Below are 25,218 nucleotides of genomic sequence, written 5' to 3'. Positions count from 1 at the left end.
GCCAACAAAGCGAGACTCTGTCTTTAAAAAAAAAAAAAAAAAAAGGAACAGTTAACTTGCCAGGGTTACACAGCTGTGTGTAAGTGATGATACTTAGACAAGAACCCAGATAGTCTGACTTCAAAGCATTTATAAGTGTTAATATTTAAAATTTTTATAATTTTTCTTAAAAAATTTATACTTTATATATATATGTGTGTGTGTGTGTGTATGTGCATATATATATATATATATTTTTTTTTGAGACCGAGTTTCACTCTTGTTGCCCAGGCTGGAGAGTGTAATGGTGCAATCTTGGCTCACTGCAACCTCTGTCTCCCGGGTTCAAGCGATTCTCCTGCCTCAGCCTCCTAAGAAGCTGGAATTACAGGCGTGTGCTACCACACTCAGCTAATTTTTGTATTTCTGGTAGAGACGTGGTTTCACCATGTTGGCCAGGCTAGTCTTGAACTCCTGACCTCGGGATCCATCTGCGTCGACCTCCCAAAGTGCTGGGATTATAGGAGTGAGCTGCCATGCCTTGCCTATACTTAATATTTTAATTTTCAAATAAAAAATAAATATGCAAGGAAGGGATTTTTGTTGTTGCTTTTTGTTTTTCATATTCCGAGACAGGATCTCACTGTGTCATCCAGGCTGAAGTGCAGTGGCATGATCTCGGCCTCTGCCTCCCAGCCTCAAGTGATCCTCCCACATCGGCCTCCTGAGTAGCTGGGATAACAGGCACAGGCCGCCACACCTGGCTAGTCTTTTAATTTTTTTGTAGAGACAGAGTTTCGCCATGTTGCCCAGGCTGGTCTCAAACTCCTGGGCTCAAGCAATCTGCCTGCCTCTGCCTCCCAAAGTGCTGTGATTATAGGTATGAGCCACTGTATATATTTTCATGTTTTCTACTAACAGCAGTAGAATCAAGTGTAGAAATTCCTTCCTGTCAAATTCTTTATGTAACATCTTAATATTTAAAGCTATACTTTAGATGGAATTTAAATAAAAAATTATTGCACTACTATTAAATATTGGTAATTGTCTTCAAAGTTCTAGATTTAATCTAAGAAATAATTTTTCTTAGTATTAAAAGTTTTATTCAATGAGAGGGGTAGTTGAGAAAGTTGTATATATGGTAAATAATTTCTGATAAACTGAGTATTTAGCAATCTAATTGGAGGCTTAAGCTATTTTTGTTTTCTCTTTGCAGAATATGACTTTAGATAAAGAAAAACTTCCATGATACTTTAGAAAAACAAATGTAGCCCAATGAGCTACTGAATTGTTTTCTCTTTTCCAGGTTGGATGTAGTGGAAAAGTCATAGGAATTGATCACATTAAAGAGCTAGTAGATGACTCAATAAATAATGTCAGGAAGGATGATCCAACACTTCTGTCTTCAGGGAGAGTACAACTTGTTGGTGAGTATCAAAAAACTTTAAAAACTTCTTCAGAGGCCAGGTGCAGTGGCTCATGCCTGTAATCCCAGGAGGCTGAGGTGGGCGGATCATGAGTTCAGGAGTTTGAGACCAGCCTGGCCAACATGTGAAACCCCGTCTCTACTAAAAATATAAAAATGAGCCAGGCATGGTGGCTTGCACCTGTAGTCCCAGCTACTTGGGAGGCTGAGGCAGGAGAATCACTTGAACTCAGGAGGCGGAGGTTGCAGTGAGCCGAGATCGCACCACTGCACTCCAGCTTGGGTGACAGAGTGAGACTTCGTCTCAAAACAAAAGAAAAAAAATTCTTCAGAGGATTTTTATTTTTCAGAAGATCCAATGCAAGCTCAATAATACTCAGAGGTAATTATTGCAATTTTTTTTTTTTACAATCACTTTTAAGTACTAAAAAACGATTATTCTTTTGGCTCACCCAGTGAGTATTTTCCCTGTCATCTCTTTGTGATTTTAATTTTGTATTTTCCTATTAACTACTGATATTGAATTTTTTAAATGTGTTTGGCCATTTGAATTTTGTCTTTTGTGAGGTGCCTGTTCGGATATTGGATTGCTTGTATTTTTGTTCCAATTTTAGTATATGCGCTGCCAAAGCAAGCACTGTATTTTTGACTTATAGGGCTTCTAGCCCTTTGTCTGTATGTACATATTAGACATTTCTTCTCCCATCTGGGGTGTGCCTTTTCATCTTATTAGTACCCTTTTGATAAACAGAAATTTTTAATTTTAATGTAGTCAGACTTAGCAATTCTTTTCAGTGCTTTCTGTGTCCTGTTTGAGGATAGTCTGAGGTCATGAATATGTCTCTTATTATTTCTTAGAAGCTTTATCATTTTTAGCTTTTTATGTTTAGGTCTTTGATCTTGCTGACATTGATTTTTGTGTATGTATGAGGTAAAGCTGCAGTTGTATGTTTTTGTATGTGACTATCCAGCTGTCTTCCACAGATACACTCAGTTCTGTTTAAAAAATAAAATAAAGACCCAAGTGGCTACAATAGTCACAGCTGCCTGAGTGGCCAACTCCACAGCCACCTCTCACGGGATCTGGCCGAGGAGAGAGTGGAGGTGTTGCTGTCCTTGGCCTTTGCCCTGATCCTCTGTGGACACTGAAGGGGGAATGCAGGAAGAGTCATCCACACCAAAATGAGTCTCATGTTGCCAGTGGGGGACATGAGAGATGATAAGATAGATGAAGGTCAAGTGACAGATCACAAGATTCATCTTATGAAAGAATAGAGTCTCAGCTCACTTCTTGTATTAGAAATGTTACTTCTCCAACATGACAGCAGCATGTTGCACGAGAAAAAGATAGTTCCTCCCGCCCAAGCTGTCCTTGTCCTCAAGAAGCCTCCCCAGATAGCTCCATTAGCAGTGCTGGGAACAGTAGTCAGTCAAGTTTAGATAGTAGCAGTTAAGACATTTGGGGAGATGGTATTTGTATTTGAAAGTGCAAAAGAAGGAGCCTGGAATATAAGAACATCTGAACGAGTAACACCAATAGTTGCTAACACTGGATTTGTTGTAGACCCATCCATTTTTACTGCACAGCCAAATAGAACGTTGGTCAGGATGTTTGTTTGGATCTGGCCGAGAACATAACTTTACATGACCCAATGAGAAAGGAGAGTATGAAGCAGCAGAGGGAATTGGTTCCACTGTGTTTCAAGCTATTCTGGATTACTATAAAATAGGAATAATCTGTTGTCCTGGTGGCATAACTATTCCTGAATTGAGAGAAGCATGGGACTATCCTTGTATCCCTTTTGAATATAGTACTATTAAGGTACTGTATATTGAGGTAACTTAAATAGGTGCTTCTGTCAAAGTATTTCTCTAGTAAAATTCATGTAGTTTGCTGCCCATTATGAGCAAAAAATATTTATCTTGGGCTTATTTGAATGATTACAATGAGATTTAAAATGGAATTTATCAGTTGCTGTGTCATCCTTTAGAGTGAGTCACATGCAGGGAGTGTGAACATCAGAGGTGGTTTATTATCCAGTCTGCCTTATCCTTAATCTGTTCACAGACATTTATTTACTAATACTTTTGTTCTTAAGAGTTGTGGGATAGGCCGGGCGCGGTGGCTCACGCCTGTAATCCCAGCACTTTGGGAGGCCGAGGCGGGTGGATCATGAGGTCAAGAGATCGAGACCATCCTGGTCAACATGGTGAAACTCCGTCTCTACTAAAAATAGAAAAAATTAGCTGGGCATGGTGGCGCGTGCCTGTAATCCTAGCTACTCAGGAGGCTGAGGCAGGAGAATTGCCTGAACCCAGGAGGCGGAGGTTGCGGTGAGCCGAGATCGCGCCATTGCACTCCAGCCTGGGTAACAAGAGCGAAACTCCAACTCAAAAAAAAAAAAAAATTGTTGTGGGATAGGCGCAGTGCCCCATGCCTGTAATTCCAGCACTTTGGGAGGCAGAGGTGGGTGGGTCACCTGAGGTCAGGAGTTTGAGACCAGCCTGGTCAACATGGTGAAACCCTGTTTCTGCTAAAAATACAAAAAATTAGCCAGGTGTGGTGGCAGGCACCTGTAATCCCAGCTACTTGGGAGGCTGAAGCAGGAGAATTGCTTGAACCCAGCAGGCGGAAGTTGCAGTGAGCTGAGATTGTGCCATTGCACTCCAGCTTGAGCAACAAGAGTGAAACAAAAAAAAAAGTTGTGAAATAGGAAAATGAAGTTGCTTTTCATTTACTAAATGATTGTAAACTCCAGTTTTTCATCAAAATAAAATTCCATTGTTTTGACCAACAAAAAATAAAAAGAATGAAAAACAATAGCAAAAAAGTGAATATCCAGTTGTCCCAGGATCACTTATTGAAAAATCTATACTTTCTCCATTATAAACCTCCTGTACTAGAATTCTTCACCTTAAGTTTGATCTGCACAGGTTTTTAAAGCATGGCTGTTTTCTTTCAGTGGGAGATGGAAGAATGGGGTATGCTGAAGAAGCCCCTTACGACGCCATTCATGTAGGAGCTGCAGCCCCCGTTGTACCCCAGGCGGTGAGTTGGGATATTTTCTGTTTGTGTATTTTCTTCAACTAAAACTCTACAAGACTTAAATAGAGAAGACTTCTAGATGATGTTCAAAATATAATTTAGACTTTTATATATCACACATTTTGGTTACACTTAGCTGTTACTCTTTTCTTTTTTTATATGCAAACAATTGTATAAATGATGGGAAAATTACTAAGCCCCAGTTTGTGGAGCTCGTATTTGAAGCAGTGTTTGATCCAGGTAAGAACTAGGACAACAGTAGAATTGGGAAAATCCCTCTGGAGTTTATGACCTGATAATCAATTTGATTTTTTTTTTTTTTGAGGCAGAGTTTTGGTTTTGTTGCCCAGGCTGGAGTGCAGTGTTGCGATCTCAGCCCACTGCAACCTCTGCCTCCCAGGTTGAAGCAATTCTCCTGCCTTAGCCTCTCAAGTAGCTGGGATTACAGGTGCCGACCACCATGCCCAACTAATTTTTGTATTTTTAGTAGAGACGGGGTTTCACCATATTGGTCAGGCCGGTCTCAAACTCCTGACCTCAGGTGATCCGCCCACCTCGGCCTCCCAAAATGCTGGGATTACAGGCGTGAGCCACCGTGCCTGGGCGGTTTGATGTTTTATTAAATACCAGAATGTGTAAGGCTGTATTTGGTATATGGGAGTTATGAGAAAGTATTTGCCATACATTCTATTCTCACAAAGCTTGTATTCCAGAAAAGATATGTCATATATGTAACTGGGAAATTAGTGATATGATGGCAAATAATTAACACATGGAAGGAAAATAAAATATGTATATGAGGGAGAGAATTGTGCGGTGAGTGGTCAAGGAGACATCACACAGGGATGGAATTTGAACTGAATCTTAAAGAATAGTAGGGTATATGGCTGGGCTTGGTGGTTCATGCCTGTAATCCCAGCACCTTGTAAGTCCAGGGTGGGAGGATTGCTTGAGCCTAGGAGTTTGAGACCAGTCTGAATAATGTGGCAAGACCCTGTTAAAAAAAAAATTAGCCAGACATGGTGACTCACATGACCGTAGCCCCAGCTACTCTGGAGGCTTAGGTGGGAGAATCACATGAGCCCAAGAAGTTGAGGCTGCACTGAGCCATGTTTGTGCCATGGCACTCTAATCTGTGGTCCTGGATTTCTGTTACATATGACTTGTGCTTAGTTCTTGACTAGATGACCATGGGACGAAAGTGCCACTATTTCTTCTGGGTTCCGTTCCCCAACCTGGAAAGGGTTCTTTTTTGTAGGCTTAGATCAGTTATGAGAAGCTGAAAGTTGGATAATTTGTTCTGGTCATTGACTTGCTGCTTATTGGCTGAGTGACTGAGTGACTGAGTGACTGGCTTATTGGCTGAGTGACTAAGTAATTCTGAGCAATTACTTAATTGCTTTGGCCCTGTTGATTTCTGTTTTTTTTTGTTGTTGTTGTTGTTGTTGTTTTTTAAAGTAGCTTAAGCCTGTAATCCCAGCACTTTGGGAGGCTAAGGCAGATGAATCAATTGCACTCAGAAGTTCGAGACCAGCCCTTGCAATGTGGCAAAACCCCATGTCTACAAAAAAGTAGAAAAATTAGGTGTGGTGGTAGGTGCTTATAGTCCCAGCTACTCAAGAGGCTGGGGTGGGAGGATAGCTTGGATTGCGTGAGCCTGAGAGGCTGAGGCTGCAGTGAGCCATGCTCGTACTACTGCATTCCAGGTAGATTGAACCAGTGGCTTTAACACATTTTAACTGAAGTATTAACATAATGTAGAAAATTTTATAGGTCATAAATGAAAGGCTCAATGAATTTGAACACATGACCAATGGGTTTTTAACTTAAAAAATAATATTGACAGCCTAGAGTAAACAGTTAAAATCTGAAATAGAATTGTGCTTAAATGAGGGGGGTGGGTGCAGGGCCTATTTCTTTCTACTGAGACCCTGAGATGATCTTGAAAGACATTTCTAGATTTAACTGAATTGAATTTAAATATTGTAGTAACACTTGCAAGTATTATAGGAGTGTGTATATATCTGATTAAATTCAAAGATAGATGTACTGAAGGGGCTTTCCGGTTCAAGATAGCAGACTGAAGATGTTTATGCCTTCTCTTGGATATCACCCCAGGATAACTAGAAAAACAGAAGCATAAACTGCATACCCAATTAACTAGGAGACTATACCTGCAATCCTGAAATCCACAGTGTGTGAAGATGGAAAGCAGATGGAATAAAAGCTGACCCAGGAGGGAGGAAGTGGAAATTAAAGAGACTGCAGAGTGAAATATTATGCATAAGCAGTTTGCTCTGCAAAATGCTGAAAAGGCTTAGGAATTGGTGACATCATGACCTTGAAAATCATAGGTAAACCATGGGTCTGAAAAGAGGGAGTGCTGCTTGAAACTCTGCATGAGGAATAAACAGCACTAATCCCCTAAGTAAGAACTTTTCTATAAACAGATAGACATAATTCTATAGTTTGAAACTGAATGCCCAACACAAAGCATTTTTAAAATAAGAAAAATAAATGACCATATCATGTATATTCAGAATATTAGGGGATAGAGAGAAGATTCTGAAAGCCTCTAGAGGCCAGATGCAGTGGCTCACACTTGTAATCTCAGCAGTTTGGGTGGCCAAGGAAGGAAGATCACTTGAGGACCTGAGTTTGAGACCAGCCTGGGCAACATAGCAAGACCCCATTTGTACAAAACAATTTAAAAATTAGCCACATGTGCTGGGTGCAGTGTCTCATGCCTATAATTACAGCACTTTGGGAGGCCAAGGCAGGCAAATCACTAAGTCAGTTCAGGAGTTTGAGACCAGCCTGGCCAATATGGCGAAACCCTGTCTCTACTAAAAATGCAAAAATTAGCCGGGAGTGCTGGCACGTGCCTGTAGTCGCAGCTACTCAGGAGGCTGAGGCAGAAGAATTGCTTGAACCCAGGAGGTGAAGGTTACAGTGAGCCAGGATTGTGCCACTGTACTCCAGCCTGGGTGAAAGAGTGAGACTCCCATCTAAAAAAAAAAAAAAAGAAAAAAAAATATTAGCCAGATATGTCAGCCTGTCCCTGTAGTCTCATCTACATGAGAGGCTGAGGTGGGAGGATTGCTTGAGCCCAGGAAGTTGAGATTTCAGTGAACCATGATTACACCACTGTATTCCAGCCTGGGTGATAGAGCAAGACCCTGTCTCTAAAAAAATAAAATTAAAGCTTCTAGAAAAATAAAACAGATCTCCTGTTAAGGGACTGGTAATCAGGAAGGCACCAGACTGCAAACAGCATTAGAATTCATAAGTCAGAGTACCAAACCATCAAATTCTAAGCTGAAAATTATTTCCAACCTTGAATTCTATATGCATATACATCACCAAATATAGTTTTAGGCTTGCAAATCTCCCTCTCTTTCTTTTAATATGTACTATGCACTATTTCGCCAAATTCTTCTGAAGCAATTGTCTTGAATAATTAAGATGTCTTAAAATGTCTCAAAATTTAACATCTTAAAATGTCATTTTTGTCACCCAAAAATGGAATGAGGGAAGAGACAGTGGGAAAAACCAAAAGAGGAAACCACATAGGGCATCTTTATTAGAGACAGGCATGAAAGTTTGTGGGATTATTACAAAGGGAAGGGCTTGGATGGAAGCTGTGCAGCAGGCCTGGAGAATAACCAGTTCAGATTTGGAGCTAGAGGAGGAAGCCACTAGAAGGGAGTCTAAAGAGAAGGAAAAAAAAAGCATTAGTTAGATTGACTTGACAATGTGAAATTTTTATTTAGACGCTATTGGAGGGTAGAAGGATTTAAAGATGGTTACAAAGAAAATTAAGTGAATGAAAAAAGAAAAACTTTCAAGTTTAGCTGAAGAGGAAACAAACTATTATATAAGAAAGGAAACAATCATTGGATATCTCTTGACTCAGTAGCAAATCATAGTTACTGTCATAACTATTAATGATTTTAATAAAAGCGATTGGTTGGATTGGGGAAAGGAAGCAGAATGTAGATTGAGAGTTCATTCCTTATCTAGCATATGTTTTGAAATATAAAGGTAAATACTAGAAGACATAGTAGCTAAAAGGATTGAAATGACTGGATTTAGAGAGCAAGGCTGGGGTAGGGAGAGGAAGTCTGCCATTTTTCATTATAAGCCTTGACACTGAGAAAATCAACAAGATAGACTTGCGGACAACAAAAATTTTGATTGAGGTCATCCTTCCCTTCTGGCCAGGCATGGTGGCTCACGCCTTTAATCCCAGCACTTTGGGAGGCCGAAGCAGGTGGATCACTTGAGGTCAGGAGTTCAAGACCAGCCTTGCCAACATGGTGAAACCTGTCTCTACTAAAAATACAAAAAAATTTAGCTGAGCTTGGTGGTGGGCACCTGTATTCCCAGCTACTTGGGAAGCCGAGGCACGAGAATTGCTTGAACCTGGGAAGCGGAGGTTGCAGTGCGCTGAGATTGCACCACTGCACTCCAGCTTGAGCGATAGAGTGAGACTCAGTCTCAAACAACAGAAAACCAAAGTAAGGTTTCTTCTTTAATGTTTTTTTGTTAATAGTGATCTGTAAAGCTATATGAAAATGGTAACATGATTTAAAACTTTTCTGACTGTAAGAGCTTTCATTGAGTACTCTTAGTTCTTCATTGACAGGAGTGTCCTTATTCTAACACTGCAGGGACTCTAGCCCTGCCTTCCCTCCTCATGGTATCAGTAAACCTGAGTTTAATCGCATAACCAGGGTTCCCTTATCCCTTCAGTGATGCCCTAGATTCTGCAATAATGGGATAGGGATTCCTTGCTGATTTTCTACACTTTCTCCTCCCCTTCTTCTTCCTTCGAACTCACAAAGATTCCAATGCACACAGGCATTAGAATTTTATGCTCTGCCTTTGGCCTCCCCAAGAGGATAGTTCTATATTAGGTGGTTCAGTTCAAACGTTTTGAACCATACAGTTGTACCAGGTACTCTGTTAGATGCTAGAGGCACAAAGATGAATAAGACACGGTCCCATCCTCAAGAGTTTGTAGTTTAGTAGAGGAGGCCAATAGTTGAGTAATAGTAACAGTCAAAGTATGTACAGGGTGAGTATCCCTTATCCAAAATACTTGGGACCAGAAGGGTGGATTTTGGATGTTTTCAGATTTTTTTCACATTTTGGAATATTTGCATGTGCATAATGAGATATCTTGGGGATGGGACCAAGTCTAAACATAAAACTAATTTGTGTTTTGTATACGTTTTATACACGTAGCCTGAAGGTAATTTTATATAATACTTCAAATAATTTTGTGCATGGAATAAAGTTTTGACTGTGACTTGCCACGTGAGATCAGGTGTGAAATTATCTACTTGTGGTGTCATGTTGATGTTCAGAGTTTGGATTTGAGAGCATTTCTGGTTTTGGGTTTTCAGATTATCTTGATGCTCAATCTGTATATACTATTTATTTATTTATTTTTAAGTTGGAGTCTCACTCTGTCACCCAGGCTGGAGTGCAGTGGCGTGATCTCGGCTAACTGCAACCTCTGTCTCTGGGTTCAAGCAATTCTGCTTCAGCCTCCTGAGTAGATAGGACTACAGGCATCTGAACCACGCCTAGCTAATTTTTTTTTTTTTTTAGTAGAGTCGGGGTTTCACTGTGTTGGCCAGGCTGGTCTCAAACTCCTGACCTCAAGTGATCTGCCCACCTCGGCCTCCCAAAATGCTGGGATAACAGGCATGAGACCATGCCTGACCTCAACCTGTGTATACGGAATAAAGTACATTTCTGCTTTCTGCCCATGGACACTAAAGTTGTTTACAATGATGTCAGATGACTGTTAATATAAAATCTGGGCTGATGGTAGCTCACGCCTGTAATACCAGCACTTTGGGAGGCCAAGGTGGGTGGATTATTTGAGGTCAGGATTTTGAGACCAGCCTGGCCAACATGGTAAAACCCCATCTCTACTAAAAATAAAAAAAATTAGCTGGTCATGGTGGCAGTTTCCTGTAGTGCCAGCTACTTGGGAGACTGAAGCAGAAGAATTGCTTGAACTCAGGAGGCAGAGGTTGCAGTGAGCCGAGATCGCCTCACTGAACTGCAGCCTGGGCAACAGACTCTGTCTCAAAAAATAAATAAATAAAATCTGTAACTTGGTGTATATGTGCTTTCCTTTTCTTTTTCTTTTAGCTAATAGACCAGTTAAAGCCTGGTGGAAGATTGATATTGCCAGTTGGTCCTGCAGGTGGAAACCAAATGTTGGAGCAGTATGACAAGCTACAAGATGGCAGCGTCAAAATGAAGCCTCTGATGGGGGTGATATATGTGCCTTTAACAGATAAAGAAAAGCAGTGGTCCAGGTGGAAGTGATTTTATCTTCTGCTCTTTCTTCTTCCACACATGCAAGGTGAAAGGGTGTGGATTTTAAGATATTAGACTACAAGAGCTGTTTTTCGTTGTCGCCTTGATGCTAGTCCATTATAACATCAGAAACTCATTACATTAAAACTGTGAAAAATGTTGCATGGTCTGCCCTTATTTTGGTTTAACATATATATCTTTGGGAAAGGGAGGGTGAGACTTGGTTGGCACAAAAGCTTCTTTTTTTTTTTTTTTGAGATTTTCAGCTGCAATTCAGTACTTTGTACGGATTTTTTATTCATTATCAGCCACTCTGTTTTTATATTTTAAAATCATTTTTATAGCACTGGATGGTCATGGAAACAAAGAGTTTGGTCTGTAAAAGAGGCCGGGTACAGTGGCTCACGCCTGTAATCCCAGCACTTTGGATGGCCAAGGCGGGCAGATCATTTGAGGTCAGAATTCGAGACCAGCCTCGCCAACATGGTGAAATCCCATCTCTGCTAAAAATACAAAGTTAGCCAGGTGTGGTGGTGTACACCTATAATCCCAGCTACTTGGGAGGCTGAGGCAGGAGAATTGCTTGAACTCAGGAGGCAGAGGTTTCAATGAGCCGAGATTTTGCCAAACCACTCCAGCCTGGGTGACAGAGCAAAGCTCTGCCCCAAAAAAAAAAAAAAAAAAAGAAGGGGCCATTATTTCCTGCACTGCTCACTCTATTGTACCACCAAGGAGAAAGAAAGAAGGGAAAAGATAACAGTTGTCTCAGCTTTCTAAAATGTCAGAATCCCAGAGAGGACATTCTACCTCTCAGTTTGATTTCTCTGTTTCAACCAAATCATAGATACCTGACAGCCCATACCTGTTTTTCATTGAACCTTGTTTCAGAGCCACCATAAGGAATACACTTTTTCCCATTCCATAGAACAGGCCAGCTACTGTTTAAGCCATTCTGGCTAAATTCTTAGAGAGGGGGAGGGATTCTACAAGCTAACCAATGAGTGCCCAGGTCTCACAAACCCACCCAAAGGGTCAGCAGCATGCAGCAACTTTCAGCACAGCATGGCTTCCTATAAAGAATGTCCACTTTTATGTCTCAGCATAATATGAATATTTTGTTTGAAGCCAAGATTCTTCCTCTTCTCTTTTCCTCCCCCTCCCACTCCCTTCCTTGAGAGAGAGTGACATCAGTACGTAACAGTGCTATTAGCTCAAATTACTTGAAATTAAATGCCAAAATAAGAAAGGCTTTACCGTTTCCTTGTCTTAGAGTCTATTTTTATTTGACATACAGATTCTGATTATAAAATAATTATTTTCTTAAGAAGTAAAAGTGGTAATAATAAGGTTTAATCTCTCAATTTTGTTTTTACTCTTCACCAATAGCTATTTTCTGTGAATTATAGCCTGGAGCACAGCCACTGAAAAAAAAAAACCATTTTGGGCCAGGCATTTTATGCCTGTAATCCCAGTACTTTGGGAGGCCGAGGTGGGCAGATCACTTGAGGTCAGGAGTTTGAGACTAGTCTGGCCAACATGGTGAAACCCTGTCTCTACTAATAATACAACAAAAAAATTAGATGGGCATGGTGGTGCCTGCCTGTAATCCCAGCTACTTGTGAGGCTGAGGCAGGAGAATTGCTGAAACCTGGGAGGTGGAGGTTGCAGTGAGCCAAGATCACACCACTGCATTCCAGCCTGGACGACAAAGCAAAACTCCGCCTCAAAAAAAAAAAAAAAAAAAAAAAAGGCAAAACAAAAAAAAAACAGTATCTTCAATTCAAATTCTAAAAAGCACAAGTGAATTTTAGTTTGCAAGTAAATCTTTGTAGACCAAATATGTTAATGCCTGCATGAATTTAAGTAAAAGCTGTTCTGTGAGAATTATAATATTGTTATTTAGAAGAATATACTAAGAGGAAGCAGACTGATAATTTGTCATTTAATAGATTATCTAATACTGTAGGATAAAGGCAGCTTATTGGAGAAATAACTTTTAGATTATTTTCTTGCACAGTTTACAAAATTCAGTTAAAAAAAAATTGTCCAGTAATCCCTCACTTACCTGTGAAATATGAGCTCTTTATTTCTTCCCTTCAAATTTAACAGCTTTTTCAAAACTTTGAACTTTATTTTTTATTGCTGACAAGTTGCTAGGATAGTACAAATAACTCCTAAATCTCTTCATCCGGAGTCATCAATTATTATCATTTTTCTACATTTCTCTCCTCTTTTTCTATATATACATATATGTAATATTTTTTCCTTTTTCTTAAAGCACTTGAGACTTACTTGCAAATATCTTGCTTCTTTACCTTTAGAGTACTTGTTTTTGTTACTCAGATTACCTTCAGCTATGAGGCTTGTAAGCCTTTCTGGTAGTTTTATTGATTTTTCCACTTTTAACAGCTTTACTGAGGTATAATTTAGATACCATACAGTTTATTTTAGACCGTGTTTTTATTCCTTCCTTCCTCTCACTGGCAGTTGCTGGTACAAATGGTTTCTTTTGGAGCTGATAAAGCTTCCTTATGAAATCAGCTGACCTACAGATGATGCCTTTTCTCTCAGAGAGCTTGGGTTGAGATTGACGCACTCCGCGGTTGCTAATGAACATTCTAAAGCAAAAGACCACGTTTTTGTCCAATTTTATGAATGTTAACTATTAACTCATTTGAACTCTGAAACACTCAACTTGTCATTTTACTATAGTGTAAAGATGACCATAGATCTAAAAGATATCATTTTTCTGAATTTTGACATTGAAGGAAGAAATCTGTTTTTAGAATTAAAAAATAAAGAACTCACAACTTTTAGGTTGCGTACTTCGTGCTGGAGTAGCATGGACGATGTTTGGAATGGCCGACCCTCTGTTGCTTTCATTTGGGTTGTTTGCTTTTTTATTTAAAAAATATATTGCTTGGCGATCAGTGCATTTTTGTTGACTTAATAGTTGTATCTAAACTATTATAAAGTCAAACTATGCAATATGTAACTCCTACTTACATATTTCTCTTTTTTCCTCACAGGGATGAATTGTAAAGGCAACATCAGCTTGACCAGTCTATAAAATTACAGTGGATTGCTCATCTCAGTCCTCAAAGCTTTTTGAAAACCAACACCATCACAGCTTGTTTTGGACTTTGTTACACTGTTATTTTCAGCATGAAAATGTGTGTTTTTTTAGGGTTTCTGATTTTTCAAAGAGGCACAGAGCCATATTGGTAGAGGAAGGATACAAAGTACAAATGTGTGTATTATTACTTTAACATGCCCATATTTTACTTGGAAATATTAAAAGAAAGGGTTCTGCAGAATGGAAAACTTATTTTGTGAATTGATTTTGAGGAGTGGTTTTTCTTTTCTGGGACACTTAATTCTGTTCTGATATTAATTTATCAGATTGCTTTTGTGCATTGGATAACACCACCATTCACAAGTTAAGATTCTTGGTATTTGGATGTCTGTTAGATGCTACTAAGAAAATAGAGATGAGCTTTCTTTTTAAAGCTTTTGATGTGGTGTCATAGAATAGCATGTTGTAGATACAATCAGCCGCTTTGTTACCTTAAAACTAGGCATTTGTAAATACTAAAGCTTAAGATGGCAGGTGATGTCCTGTAAACACTCAGCTGTTCAGATTGGACATAACTGACTTAGTTCTTCCCTTCTTTCTCTCAAAATTATAGGAGACTTGGAGTTTAGTGTTGTTTTCTCTGTTCTAATTTGCTGCTGATAATGTATATGAACTTAACATGCTGTGTAAGCTGTGTCCTAGTTCTTGAACAGTTTATGCAGTGCTGCTTTGCCAAATAAAGTTAAAAGTAAAAGAGGCATTGGTTGTTTTTGAATGTAGAAGAAAGAACAGCAGGTCCACCAAATAGGGAATGTTTACAACCACAGGGGGAAAAAACTTATTTCTCTGATGTTTCCTTTTGTGAAGTCTGAGTAAGTAAATAGCATTAGTCCAACTGTACCCTGTAGAATGTGACTACACTGCTTCAGGGCCAGGACCATACTTCAATCATCATTTCTCTTTGACCACCTAGCACAGGGCTGGTCCTGTAGTAGCTGTACAATAAATGCTGATGAGTGAGTAGTGAATGAATTGACAGGAAAGAGCAGGAAAGAAGTCAGGAAAGAGGATTGAGGATGAACATACCAAACCCCATCTCTCACCTATAAATAGATTTATTAATATAATGACTATAACTGAATTTCTAAGAAGGCAGTAGCACTTTGGTATCTTATTTAAATGTTGTGGTTTATACCTGTTATAATAAGACCTTAGTTTTTCTAGGAGTTCTAGAATTGAGGAAATAAAAGCTCTAGAATGAGCAGAATCAGTACTCCCAGCAAAGCCCTTCTGCTGGAGGGGTGTGTGTGTAATTCTGGCAAAGAACCTTTGTGAGTGTGCGAGACACTCCCCCCAGCTCTTGAAAAAAGTCTTAAATATTACTTCTTTACAAATGGCTTTTAGGCTGGGTGTGGTAGTTCACAACTGTTCTCAGCATTTTGGGGGGCTGAGACAGGTAGATCACCTGAGGTCAGGAGTTCGAGACCAGCTTGGCCAACATGGTGAAACCCTATCTCTACTAAAAATACAAAAATTAGCCGGGCATGGTTGCAGTAAGCTGCGATTGTGCCATTGCACTATAGCCTGGGGGATAAGCGTGAAACCTCGTCTTAAAAAAAAAATTAAAAATAAATTTTTTAAAATGGCATTAAAATTATGCATACATCTTTTCACAAATGTCTCTTCTTTAGTAAGGTCTTAGCCACAGGAAACTAGCATTATTTGGTGCTCAAAACATGAGAGTTTAAGTTTATTGTTGGCTTCAGTTTGCTGCTGTTTATTGCTTCTATACTCAGGCCATGAACCCCTGTGGTTCAGGATTAGTGCATTTGAGGTAGTTGTAAAAGTCAAATATTCTTTACAATTTAAATTAATTCTTAAATGTATCCATTAGTCTGTGTCTTTCATAGCTATTGCCAACATTCTACTATATGTGAGTCTTTATGTTTGGTTTTGGGGATAGAAAAAGGCCCTTCCTCTCAAGGAGTCTGAAGTCTGTTGAGACAATTAGAGAAATATGGTAAGACAAACTTACTGCCACCTGATTAGTACAGACAGTGCTATGCCTTCAGCAGTGTTCAAACACTGCTCTTGAACTCTACATGTTTGTGAATTTGAATTTTAGAATATTGAATAAACAGGAATGGGCTTTAAAGGAGCATGAATAGGTAGAAATGGAAATAATGGATTTTAGCTATGCCTAAGAGTTTTTTACTGTAAGATCTATATATGTGTGCAGATTACAGTCAAGAAACGCTTCCTTAATCATCTTTAGTATTCATAATTTCTAAGACATTTCATTATGTCATTTTCCTTAATAGAAGTGATTCTTTTACATAATATGAAGGGCAACAATGAAAACATTTCAAAAAGTTTCAGTCAGTGTAGTGAGATCCTCTTGAAAGGAGATTTTTTGTTTCCTACAGATTTGGTTTTGTTAAAGGCCAAATCAAGCTTTCAAAAAAATTTACGTAACCTTGGCCAAGCATGGCGGCTCACACCTGTAATCCCATCACTTTGGGAGTCTGAGACAGGAGGATCGCTTGAGGCCAGGAGTTCTAGACCAGCTTGAGCAACAAAGAGAGATCCTGTCTCTATAAGAAATAAAAATTAGCCAGGCATGGTGAGATGCTCCTATAGTCCCAGCTACTTGGGAGGCTAATGCAGGCGAATTGCTTGAGCCCAGGAGTTTGAGGCTGTAGTGAACTGAGTGCACCACTGGACTCCAGCCTGGACAACAGAGTAAAATCCTGTCTCTCTCTTTAAAATAAAATTGTTTTTTTTCCTTCTCCGTTCCAGTAGAAATCTAAGAACTCTATCTCTTAAAACAAAAACAACTTATATAATCTAAGCCTGAATTAGGAATATCAGCTTTTTATTGAAGGTTTCAACTCTTCCAGCCAGTAACATTAGAAGAAAATGACATTCTGGGGGAAAACAATCCATTAACATTGTTCATTCAAGTATTTTATTTATTTATTTATTTATTTATTTTTGAGATGGAGTTTCACTCTTGTTGCCCAGGCTGGAGTGCAATGGTGCGATCTCAGCTCACTGCAACCTCCGCCTCCCAAGTTCAAGCGATTCTCCTGCATCAGCCTCCCAAGTAGCTGGGATTACAGGCATGTACCACCACAGCCAGCTAATTTTGTATTTTTAGTAGAGATGGGGTTTCTCCATGTTTGTCAGGCTGGTTGCAAACTCCCAACCTCAGTTGATTCACCCGCCTTGGCCTCCCAAAGTGCTGGGATTACAGGTGTGAGCCACCGAGCCCGGTCTCATGCAAGTATTTTCAGTTCCACTGCCCTAATTTTAAAAACTGCCATTGTTCAAAAAACGTTCACTGAACTTTGAAAACTGGTATATAATGTACCTAAAGCATCTTAAAAAATCAATTGATCTAAAATACAATAACATTTTTGAGTAATAATGCTCATGAATTCTTTGAAGCTATTCTTGGTGATTGTCAACCAGGAAACAAAGCTGCTTAGTTTTGTTTCATTAGCCAGGTGAGTATTTTTGGTTTTCACCTAAATGTTAACAAATTTTCAAGTAGTTTGATATGTTATTAAAATAACTTACACAAGTATGGCAACTGAACACTAATATTGTAAATGAAATAAATGGATTATTTTTAGTGTTCTAAATAGGATTCAGAGGCTAATATTTTAGGTAAGTGCTAAAATTCTTGTAGGTATAAATCATTTCCTACAACTTATTGTGTTCTTAAAGAACTGAACAATAAGACACATCAGTTCTGATTGGATTTCAGTTGGATCTCTGGATTCCTCTTACCATTTTTCAGAAAGGTGACAGTGTTTTGTCCTCGCTGAACCTAGCATGTAGCTCAAATAGGGTGCTGGTGAAAGAATCCCACTTGAGAAAACGGGCTGACCCAAGGGGCCAAGAAATGTATATGCGTTATAATATGATAAAAAGGAAATCAGGCCCGGTGCAGTGGCTCATGCCTTTAATCCCAGCACTTGGGGAGGCTGAGGTGGGCAGATCACCTGAGGTCAGGAGTTCAAGACCAGTCTCACCAACATGGCAAAACCCCATCTCTACTAAAAATACAAAATTAGCCGGGCGTGGTGGCACGCACCTGTAATCCCAGCTACTTGGGAGGTTGAGACAGGAGAATTGTTTGGACCCAGGAGGCAGAGATTGCAATGAACTGAGATCATGCCACTGCACTCCAGCCTGGGCAACAGAGTCAGACTCCATCTCAAAAAAAAAAAAAAAAGTCCAATAATTTCCTTATCCTTCTAATATCATTGCTACAATAATGGTTGTTGGTTCCCCACTTGCGGCTTCATCTTTTTAACTGACTTTGTATTGTTTCATCCAGGATTCTCTGTGAAATGGCCCTTTGCTTGGTGGGAGAGAAAATGGGAGTAAAATCTGACTTTCAATTCCCACATAGTGCTGTGCTGTGTTAGGGGGCCCCCAGAACCTCTGAGGTATGTTTCTGTCTGTCCCTCCCCTTACCCACCTCAGTTTTTCCTTGTCTTTCCACCTCCCTGGCAGAAAAAAAAAAAAATGCTGAAGTCTCACAGATTGCAGTTCATGGTTCTGATTTCTTTATTCTTTACACAAATCTCTAAATACATTTAGAGATTTATCAAGATCTCTAGTTTCATCTGTAGAATTGTTTTAAGAATGCTACCTTTTGATTCATTTGGATTTTTGAGTCTTTGGACATACGAAATGACTGTATGAAAATGAATGAGGAGCACCTTTTTAAAAAAAGTCCATACACTAAACACAATTTTCCTGAGCTTTTTTTTTTTTTTTTTTTTTTGAGATGGAATCTTGCTCTGTAGCCCATGGGGGAGTGCAGTGGCACAATCTCAGCTCACTGCAACCTCCACCTCCTGGGTTCAAGCGATTCTCCCACTCAGCCTCCCGAATAGCTGGGCTTTACAGGCACGCCACCACGGCTGGCTCATTTTTGTATTTTTAGTAGGGAGGATTTCACCATGTTGGCTACGCTGGTCTCAAACTCCCGACTTCAGGTAAGCCACCTGCCTCAGCCTCTCAAAGTGTTGGGATTATAGGCGTGAGCCACTGCACCCGGCCCAATTTCCCTAAGCTATTTTTGTAAAAGTTAAAATGATTTTTGCATTAAAATATTTTGAGACGTTTCCTAAATTTTGAAATAAACTTATAAAAAGATTTAAGCTGAATAAGTTGATCTCTTTCCAGTTTGCAGGGTGATGACAAAACATGATTTTAAAAACATATAATTTGATAATTAAAATAAGTCAAAAGAAAGATATGCTTAGACCTAAATACAGAAATATAGGAGAAGGCTTAGTTCTAACCGATCACTTCTCAAAAACATTCAGCTTTGGGATGTCTAACCTTATTTTTGTCCTTGGTGGTTTCCCATTTAGCTGGAGAATCTGTGTTTATCTGCTAAAGTAGCTATAACTTAAAATATTCATTTTATTTTTAGAATACTAGAATCCAGTAGGTCGGAAAATGGGGACAGGAATTGAGAATTCTGCAACAGATGCTTAAAAAGCCAATGAGATGAGAAAATTGTGAATGGCAAACTGCAAACTAAGCTTTTTTCCCTCTTTGTATTCAGCTTGGGCAGTTCTTTGTTAGAAATTTTCATTCAATTTTAATCCGAAAAACTGTAGAAAACCTAGGGTCCAGAAAACAAAAAACTGAAGTAATTCCGCTAGGAACAAAGTGGCATCCTCCACTTTGAGAAAAAACAAAAAAACAAATTGTTTTGGGACATTATAATTGAACTCAATAAGGAGCTCAAATTATAGAATCTCAGGCTCAGATGCTGTGTTAGAGGCATCATCAACATGAAGTTGGAAAACGTCAGAAGGTAAGGATGGCGGCTTGTGTCCTGGGGCACAGCACAACTCGGTTTACACAGGTGAAGTAATCAACAGAGTGTGCCTTGAACAGCAAAATGGAAAGGCAAATAGAAATATGCATTTCAGCCAGGCGTGGTGGCTTATGCCTGTAATCCCAGCACTTTGGGAGGCCAAGGTGGGCGGATCACCTGAGATCAGGAGTTGGAGACTATCCTGGCCAACATGACAAAACCCCGTTTCTACTAAAAATATACAAAACTTAGCCGGCATGGTGGTGCATACCTGTAGTCCTAGGGAGGCTAAGGCATGAGAACTGCTTGAACCCGGGAGGTGGAGGTTGCAGTGAGGTGAGATCACACCACTGCACTCCAGCATGGGCAACAGAGTGAGATCAGTCTCAAAAAAAAAAAAAAAAAAAAAAAAAAAAAAAAAAAAGAAAGAAAAAAAACCTCTATGTGTGGGTCAAAGGAAAATCTATAAAGAGCAATGTGAACAGCCATCAGTGACTGAAAGGAGGTGTTGCTGAGCGGGACTGAGTTGTGGGGCCAGATCACAGGTTTTGAAGTCACTGGGAGCCAGATGAAAAAAATCCTGGTACTTTCCTATGAAAGAGAATGTACTGGGTACTCAGCTGATATGAAACAGTAAAATGCTTATGGAAGGCTGGAGGAGTTGCTGCTGTCTACTAAGAATGAAAGGAAAAATTTTTTTTTTTTTTTTTTTTTTGAGAAGGAGCCTCACTCCCAATCACACAGGCTGGAGTGCAGTGGTGTGATCTCAGCTCACTGCAACCTCTACCTACTGGGTTCAAGTGATTCTCCTTCCTCAGCCTCTCAAGTAGCTGGGATTACAGGCGTGTGCCACCACGCCTGACTAACTTTTTTTGTATTTTTAGTAGAGGGGGGTTTCACCATGTTGACCAGGCTGGTCTCAAACTCCTTACCTCAGGTGATCCACCCACCTTGGACTCCCAAAGTGCTAGGATTACAGGCGTGAGCCACTGTGCCCAACCAGGAAAAAGTTAAGTTTTAAGTGTTCAGGAAGGAGGTTTAAGTGAGCCTTAAGAAAAGATGTAAAATACACGAACACATTTAAGAGAGAAACTGTGACACCCTTCCCTTTAAAATTATTTTTCAATTGTCTTAAATGCAGAACTCCTTCAATCAGATAATCTACAGGGAAGATTACTTTTTTTTTTTTTTTTTTTTTTGAGACGGAGTTTCACTCATGTTACCCAGGCTGGAGTGCAATGGCGCGATCTCGGCTCACCGCAACCTCCGCCTCCTGGGTTCAGGCAATTCTCCTGCCTCAGCCTCCTGAGTAGCTGGGATTACAGGCACACACCACCATGCCCAGCTAATTTTTTGTATTTTTTTTAGTAGAGACGGGGTTTCACCATGTTGACCAGGATGGTCTCGATCTCTTGACCTCATGATCCACCCGCCTCGGCCTCCCAAAGTGCTGGGATTACAGGCTTGAGCCACCGCGCCCGGCCCTACTTTTTTTTTTTAATTTTTCTTTTTGAGACAGAGTCTTACTCTGTCACCCAGGCTAGACTATAGTGGCACCATCTTGGTTCACTGCAACCTCTGCCTCTCGAGTTCAAGTGATTCTCTTGCCTCAGCCTCCCGAGTAGCTGGGACTTACAGGCACATGCCACCACGCCTGGCTAATTTTTTTTGTATTTTTTTTTTAGTAGAGATGGGGTTTCACCATGTTAGTCAGGATGATCTCCATCTCCTGACCTTGTGATTCACATGCCTTGGCCTCCCAAAGTTCTGGGAGTACAGGTGTGAGCCACAGCACCTGGCTGTAAAATCACTTTTAAAGGTCACATTCAGTCTACCTGGTAATATAAATATTTCATAGACCTTGATTCTCCTTCCCTCCAGAATGCTTTATGTGGCCCTGGGGGAGTCACTTTCTCTAATACTTTATTTCCCTCATTGTAAAATAGGGCTGATATGATTGAATCCAAATAATACAGTAACAGCTCAGTCAATAATAGCAACTTATGATTATATTAAAAGGTAAAAAAGGCTAATAATAAAATACAATTTATTAAAGGAATCATGTTTACAAAGATACAGGACATTTTTTTCTCAGATATTTCAACACCATAGCAACACGAAATTAATTTCTTCATGTATAACAGATATGCTGAAAGCTGCATGCCTCATCAATTTTTATTTTATTGGTTATGGCTATAGGTGACATCTTTCCATATAAAAACAAACTGTACAGCATCACATACAGAGTACAGACATCTTAAGTTCATTCACAAAGCTCATTTTTCTAAACTGCCCTTCAAAAATTTAAATCTTTGCCCAATTCTAAACATTCAACAAAATTAGCTTCTCAAGAAACAAAAATGATACCCAATTTCCTTGTTTTTCTAGAACTAATTTTCCATTTGTTCATGTATTTTGATATATGTTATAGTCCCCACCCAAATTAAGCCCTTTGCTAAAAGAACAACCTACTTTATGTTCAGTCTAAAAATAAACTGTACTAGACTCTGGGGTGTTTTTCAAATATTTTAAAATATTTGCCACTTATGGTAAAAAAAAATCATGTAAATAGGAACATCATGTGACTGTAGATAGGCACCATGCTATACATTCCTCTCAGAATTATTTCTAGAATTTGTATAATCCTGGCCTTAAGTGATGGTGGGAATGATTTGCCTTTAAAAGCCTACAAATTAAACTGCACGGGAGACTGAGGCAAGAGAATCGCTTGAACCTGGAAGGCGGAGGTTGCGGTGAGCCAAGATCACACTACTGCACTCTGGCCTGGCTACTACAAGACTCCGTCTCAAAAAAAAAAAAAAAAAATTGGCTCATTCCATTGGATGAAAGACATGATGACATATTTACAAAAGCTGTATCCAGAAATCCACTCAATGTCCTTTTTTCAATTTGCATTTTTCTCTTTCATCAACAAAGGCTATATATATAAATGAGCTGCTGTGCTTTCAACCATGGAGCCATGTTGACTTGATGTATGAAGTATTAAACGTTCTCCTTGCTCTCTTTGCCCTCAACTAAGTTTCTGTTTGTTTTTGGCATACCAGATTCTCTGCTTCCATCTTGATTTCCTATCTCACTGCATCACCATCTTAGAGCTGTTTCTAATTCAAAGTCTGGGTATTTTTTTCTCCCAAAGGTCAGTCTAAGGAGGCAGCCATCTATGAGACATGACATCAGAGGCACTGGGAAGGATCCACACTCATCTTCCCCGAGGCTCACTGACCTGTACATAAGGTTTATAAATTTAGGTTTATCCGCTATAAGTAACATCTGATTGAAGGCATGAACTTGCTTGAGATCCACTCTCAGAAATGGGTTTAGAGGGGGAAAAGAAGAATATTGGAGCTTAACGGAGGAAGGAAAGGGCCACAGAACAAGGGGGAGCTGTGCCTAAAGTGGTCCAGCATTGGAAGGGGCCAACGGTTGGCTTCTAAAAAGTAAAGGATTAACACAGTCATCCTAAAATCAACTCCTGAGATGCTGAATTTTCTGTCTCAGCTAAGTACAAATTTCTGTTTTTGGGGAATGCTTACATAAATCAGAATTATATTTTTAGAAATCTTTAATCATGAATTCCTCTCTAAATTTCAAGATATTTTATGACTTTCTAAGGAATATTTTTTTTACAATAAATAATAAAGACAAAGATTTGGGATTTGCAGAATTTTCTGGCCCAATTAAAAACAAGAGTCTGTAAATATCTAGAACTTAATAGATGTATAGATTATAAACAAAACATGTCCTTGCCCCAAGCTCTTTAAATTACATTACTATAGATACATCCCATTTATGAGGTAGTCCGATTCCTCAGATGTAATGGGACGAGCTTTTTTAAGTTTCTGTTTCACCAGTCGTAGTCGGCACGCAACCATGAGAAGCAGCAGAGCAGTGATGGCCAAACCCAGTGCCAGGGGTAGCACTGCACCTGTGAGAAGGTTAGACATGAAGAGGGCAAGCCAGTGATTAGTCACAGTGACAGCTACTGGTCACTATATGGTAAGTGCTTTGCACGCACTATTTTATTTAATCCAAACAACTCAAATTGGTATTAGTATTACCACCATTTTGCAGATTAAGGTGTAGCGAGGTTAAGTAATTTGCCTAGGAGGTTGTAAGTTGTAGGTCCAGGTCCCAAACCCAGACCTCTTTAAAACCAAATTCTGTACCAGCTTCCTATAAAACTCACATGGCATCAATGCGTACACACATTACCATCTGATTACTCTTACTGAAATAGGCATTCTGATCACAGGGAATTTTTTTGTTGTAGTCATCATAGACTATATGAATCCATACATAATCATTCTCCAATTAAGTATGAATGAACTCCTGATTTCTTTTTCTAGTTAGGGCTTAAGAAATTTATTTCCTTTTCTAAATCCAGGGAACCGACTCAGTCAGTAGAACCTTTGTTGAAAACTAACTTCCAAATATGCTGGTGTGATTTTGGCCATTAAAGGAAAACATTTCTTTAGTTTTTCCTGTGAGGCAGATCCTAGACACCAGACTAGAAGTTGCAAGGCTTGCAGGAGTCTGGGAGGGACAGGGTGTGCCAAGATCAGTCTTTTTTATCAAGCTTAGCAGGCTCTATTTTTAGTCTGATCTACTCTGCAGCCAGGCCAGGTCTGGAGATGATATGGTGGAACTATTTTTAGCTGTAGGGATCTTGCCAACTGGTGGAACTAGAGGAGAAACATCTCCCTTGTGTAGACTTATTCTATAACATTTCCTCTCATTTATTCATTCAGTCTGCATTAATTAAAAGCCTTCTTCCATGTGCCAGACACTGAGCTAAGTGCTGATAATCCTTTTATTTGTAAATAAATACCCCCCCCCAAAGATAAGCTAATGCCAAGAGTACCAGCTTTATAGCTTAAATCATCGACTTCTCACAACCACATGAGTTGATACTTCTATTATTCCCATTTTACAAATGAGGGAGCTAAGCCATCAAGAATGAAGTGAGGGCCAGGCATGGTGGCTTAGGCCTGTGATACCAGCACTTTTGGAGGCAAAGGTGGGCGAATTGCTTGATCCCGGGAGTTCGAGACCAGCCTGGGCAACATGGCGAGACCTCATCTCTATAAAAAAATTAGCTGATTGTGGTATGCACCTGCAGTCCCAGCTACTTGGGAGGCTGCAATGAGCCATGATCAGGCTACTGCACTCCAGCCTGGGTGACAGAGTGAGAGCCTGTCTCAGAAAAAGAGAATGAAGTGAGGCTGGGCACAGTGGCTCACATCTATAATCCCAATGCTTTGGGAGGCTAAGGCAGGAGCATCACTTGAGTCTGGGAGGTAGAGGCTTCAGTGAGTTCTTAAACTGTATGCCAGCCTGGGTGACAGAGTAAAACCCTGTCTAAAACCAAACAAACAAAACACTGAAGTGGCTTGTCTAAGGCTGTAAGTGGTAGAGCTAGTATATAATCCCAGACAGGACAGCCCCAGAGCCTGTGGTTTTAACCATAATGGCACTAA

At 39.7% G+C, this 25,218-nt stretch overlaps 2 protein-coding genes and 1 long non-coding RNA gene across 4 annotated transcripts in view; 2 read left to right on the top strand and 1 right to left on the bottom strand.

Annotated features, from left to right (window-relative positions):
- Positions 1-14,629, top strand: part of PCMT1 (protein-L-isoaspartate (D-aspartate) O-methyltransferase) — a 54,281-nt gene extending 39,652 nt beyond the window's left edge. Inside the window, exons 5-8 of one of the 2 annotated variants that reach the window (XM_032274484.1) lie at positions 1,286-1,406; positions 4,369-4,454; positions 10,623-10,792; positions 13,823-14,629. In XM_032274484.1, coding sequence (XP_032130375.1) covers positions 1,286-1,406; positions 4,369-4,454; positions 10,623-10,792; positions 13,823-13,835 — 390 coding nt within the window. In that variant the 3' untranslated portion in view covers positions 13,836-14,629. Of the gene's footprint in view, positions 1-1,285; positions 1,407-4,368; positions 4,455-10,622; positions 10,840-13,822 lie in introns of both variants that reach the window. The other variant, XM_032274485.1, reaches the window with a different exon arrangement.
- A 2,460-nt stretch (positions 14,630-17,089) lies between these two features.
- LOC116549137 lies at positions 17,090-22,023 on the top strand. Its single transcript, XR_004267716.1, has 2 exons — positions 17,090-17,125; positions 21,513-22,023. It is a non-coding gene; the product is annotated as an uncharacterized LOC116549137 (long non-coding RNA).
- The window catches only part of LRP11 (LDL receptor related protein 11), a 46,579-nt gene continuing 43,111 nt past the window's right edge, over positions 21,751-25,218 (bottom strand). The window contains exon 7 of the mRNA XM_032274483.1: positions 21,751-23,666. Within this exon, the coding sequence (XP_032130374.1) occupies positions 23,512-23,666 (155 nt within the window). The 3' untranslated portion in view covers positions 21,751-23,511. The remainder of the gene's footprint in view (positions 23,667-25,218) is intronic.

This window comes from Sapajus apella, unplaced genomic scaffold (assembly GCF_009761245.1).
Source record: "Sapajus apella isolate SASKATOON/1434 unplaced genomic scaffold, GSC_monkey_1.0 scaffold6, whole genome shotgun sequence".
Taxonomy (NCBI): Eukaryota; Metazoa; Chordata; class Mammalia; order Primates; family Cebidae; genus Sapajus; species Sapajus apella.
The sequence above is the reverse complement of the archived record's forward strand: the minus strand, read 5'-3'. Positions and strand labels throughout refer to the sequence as shown.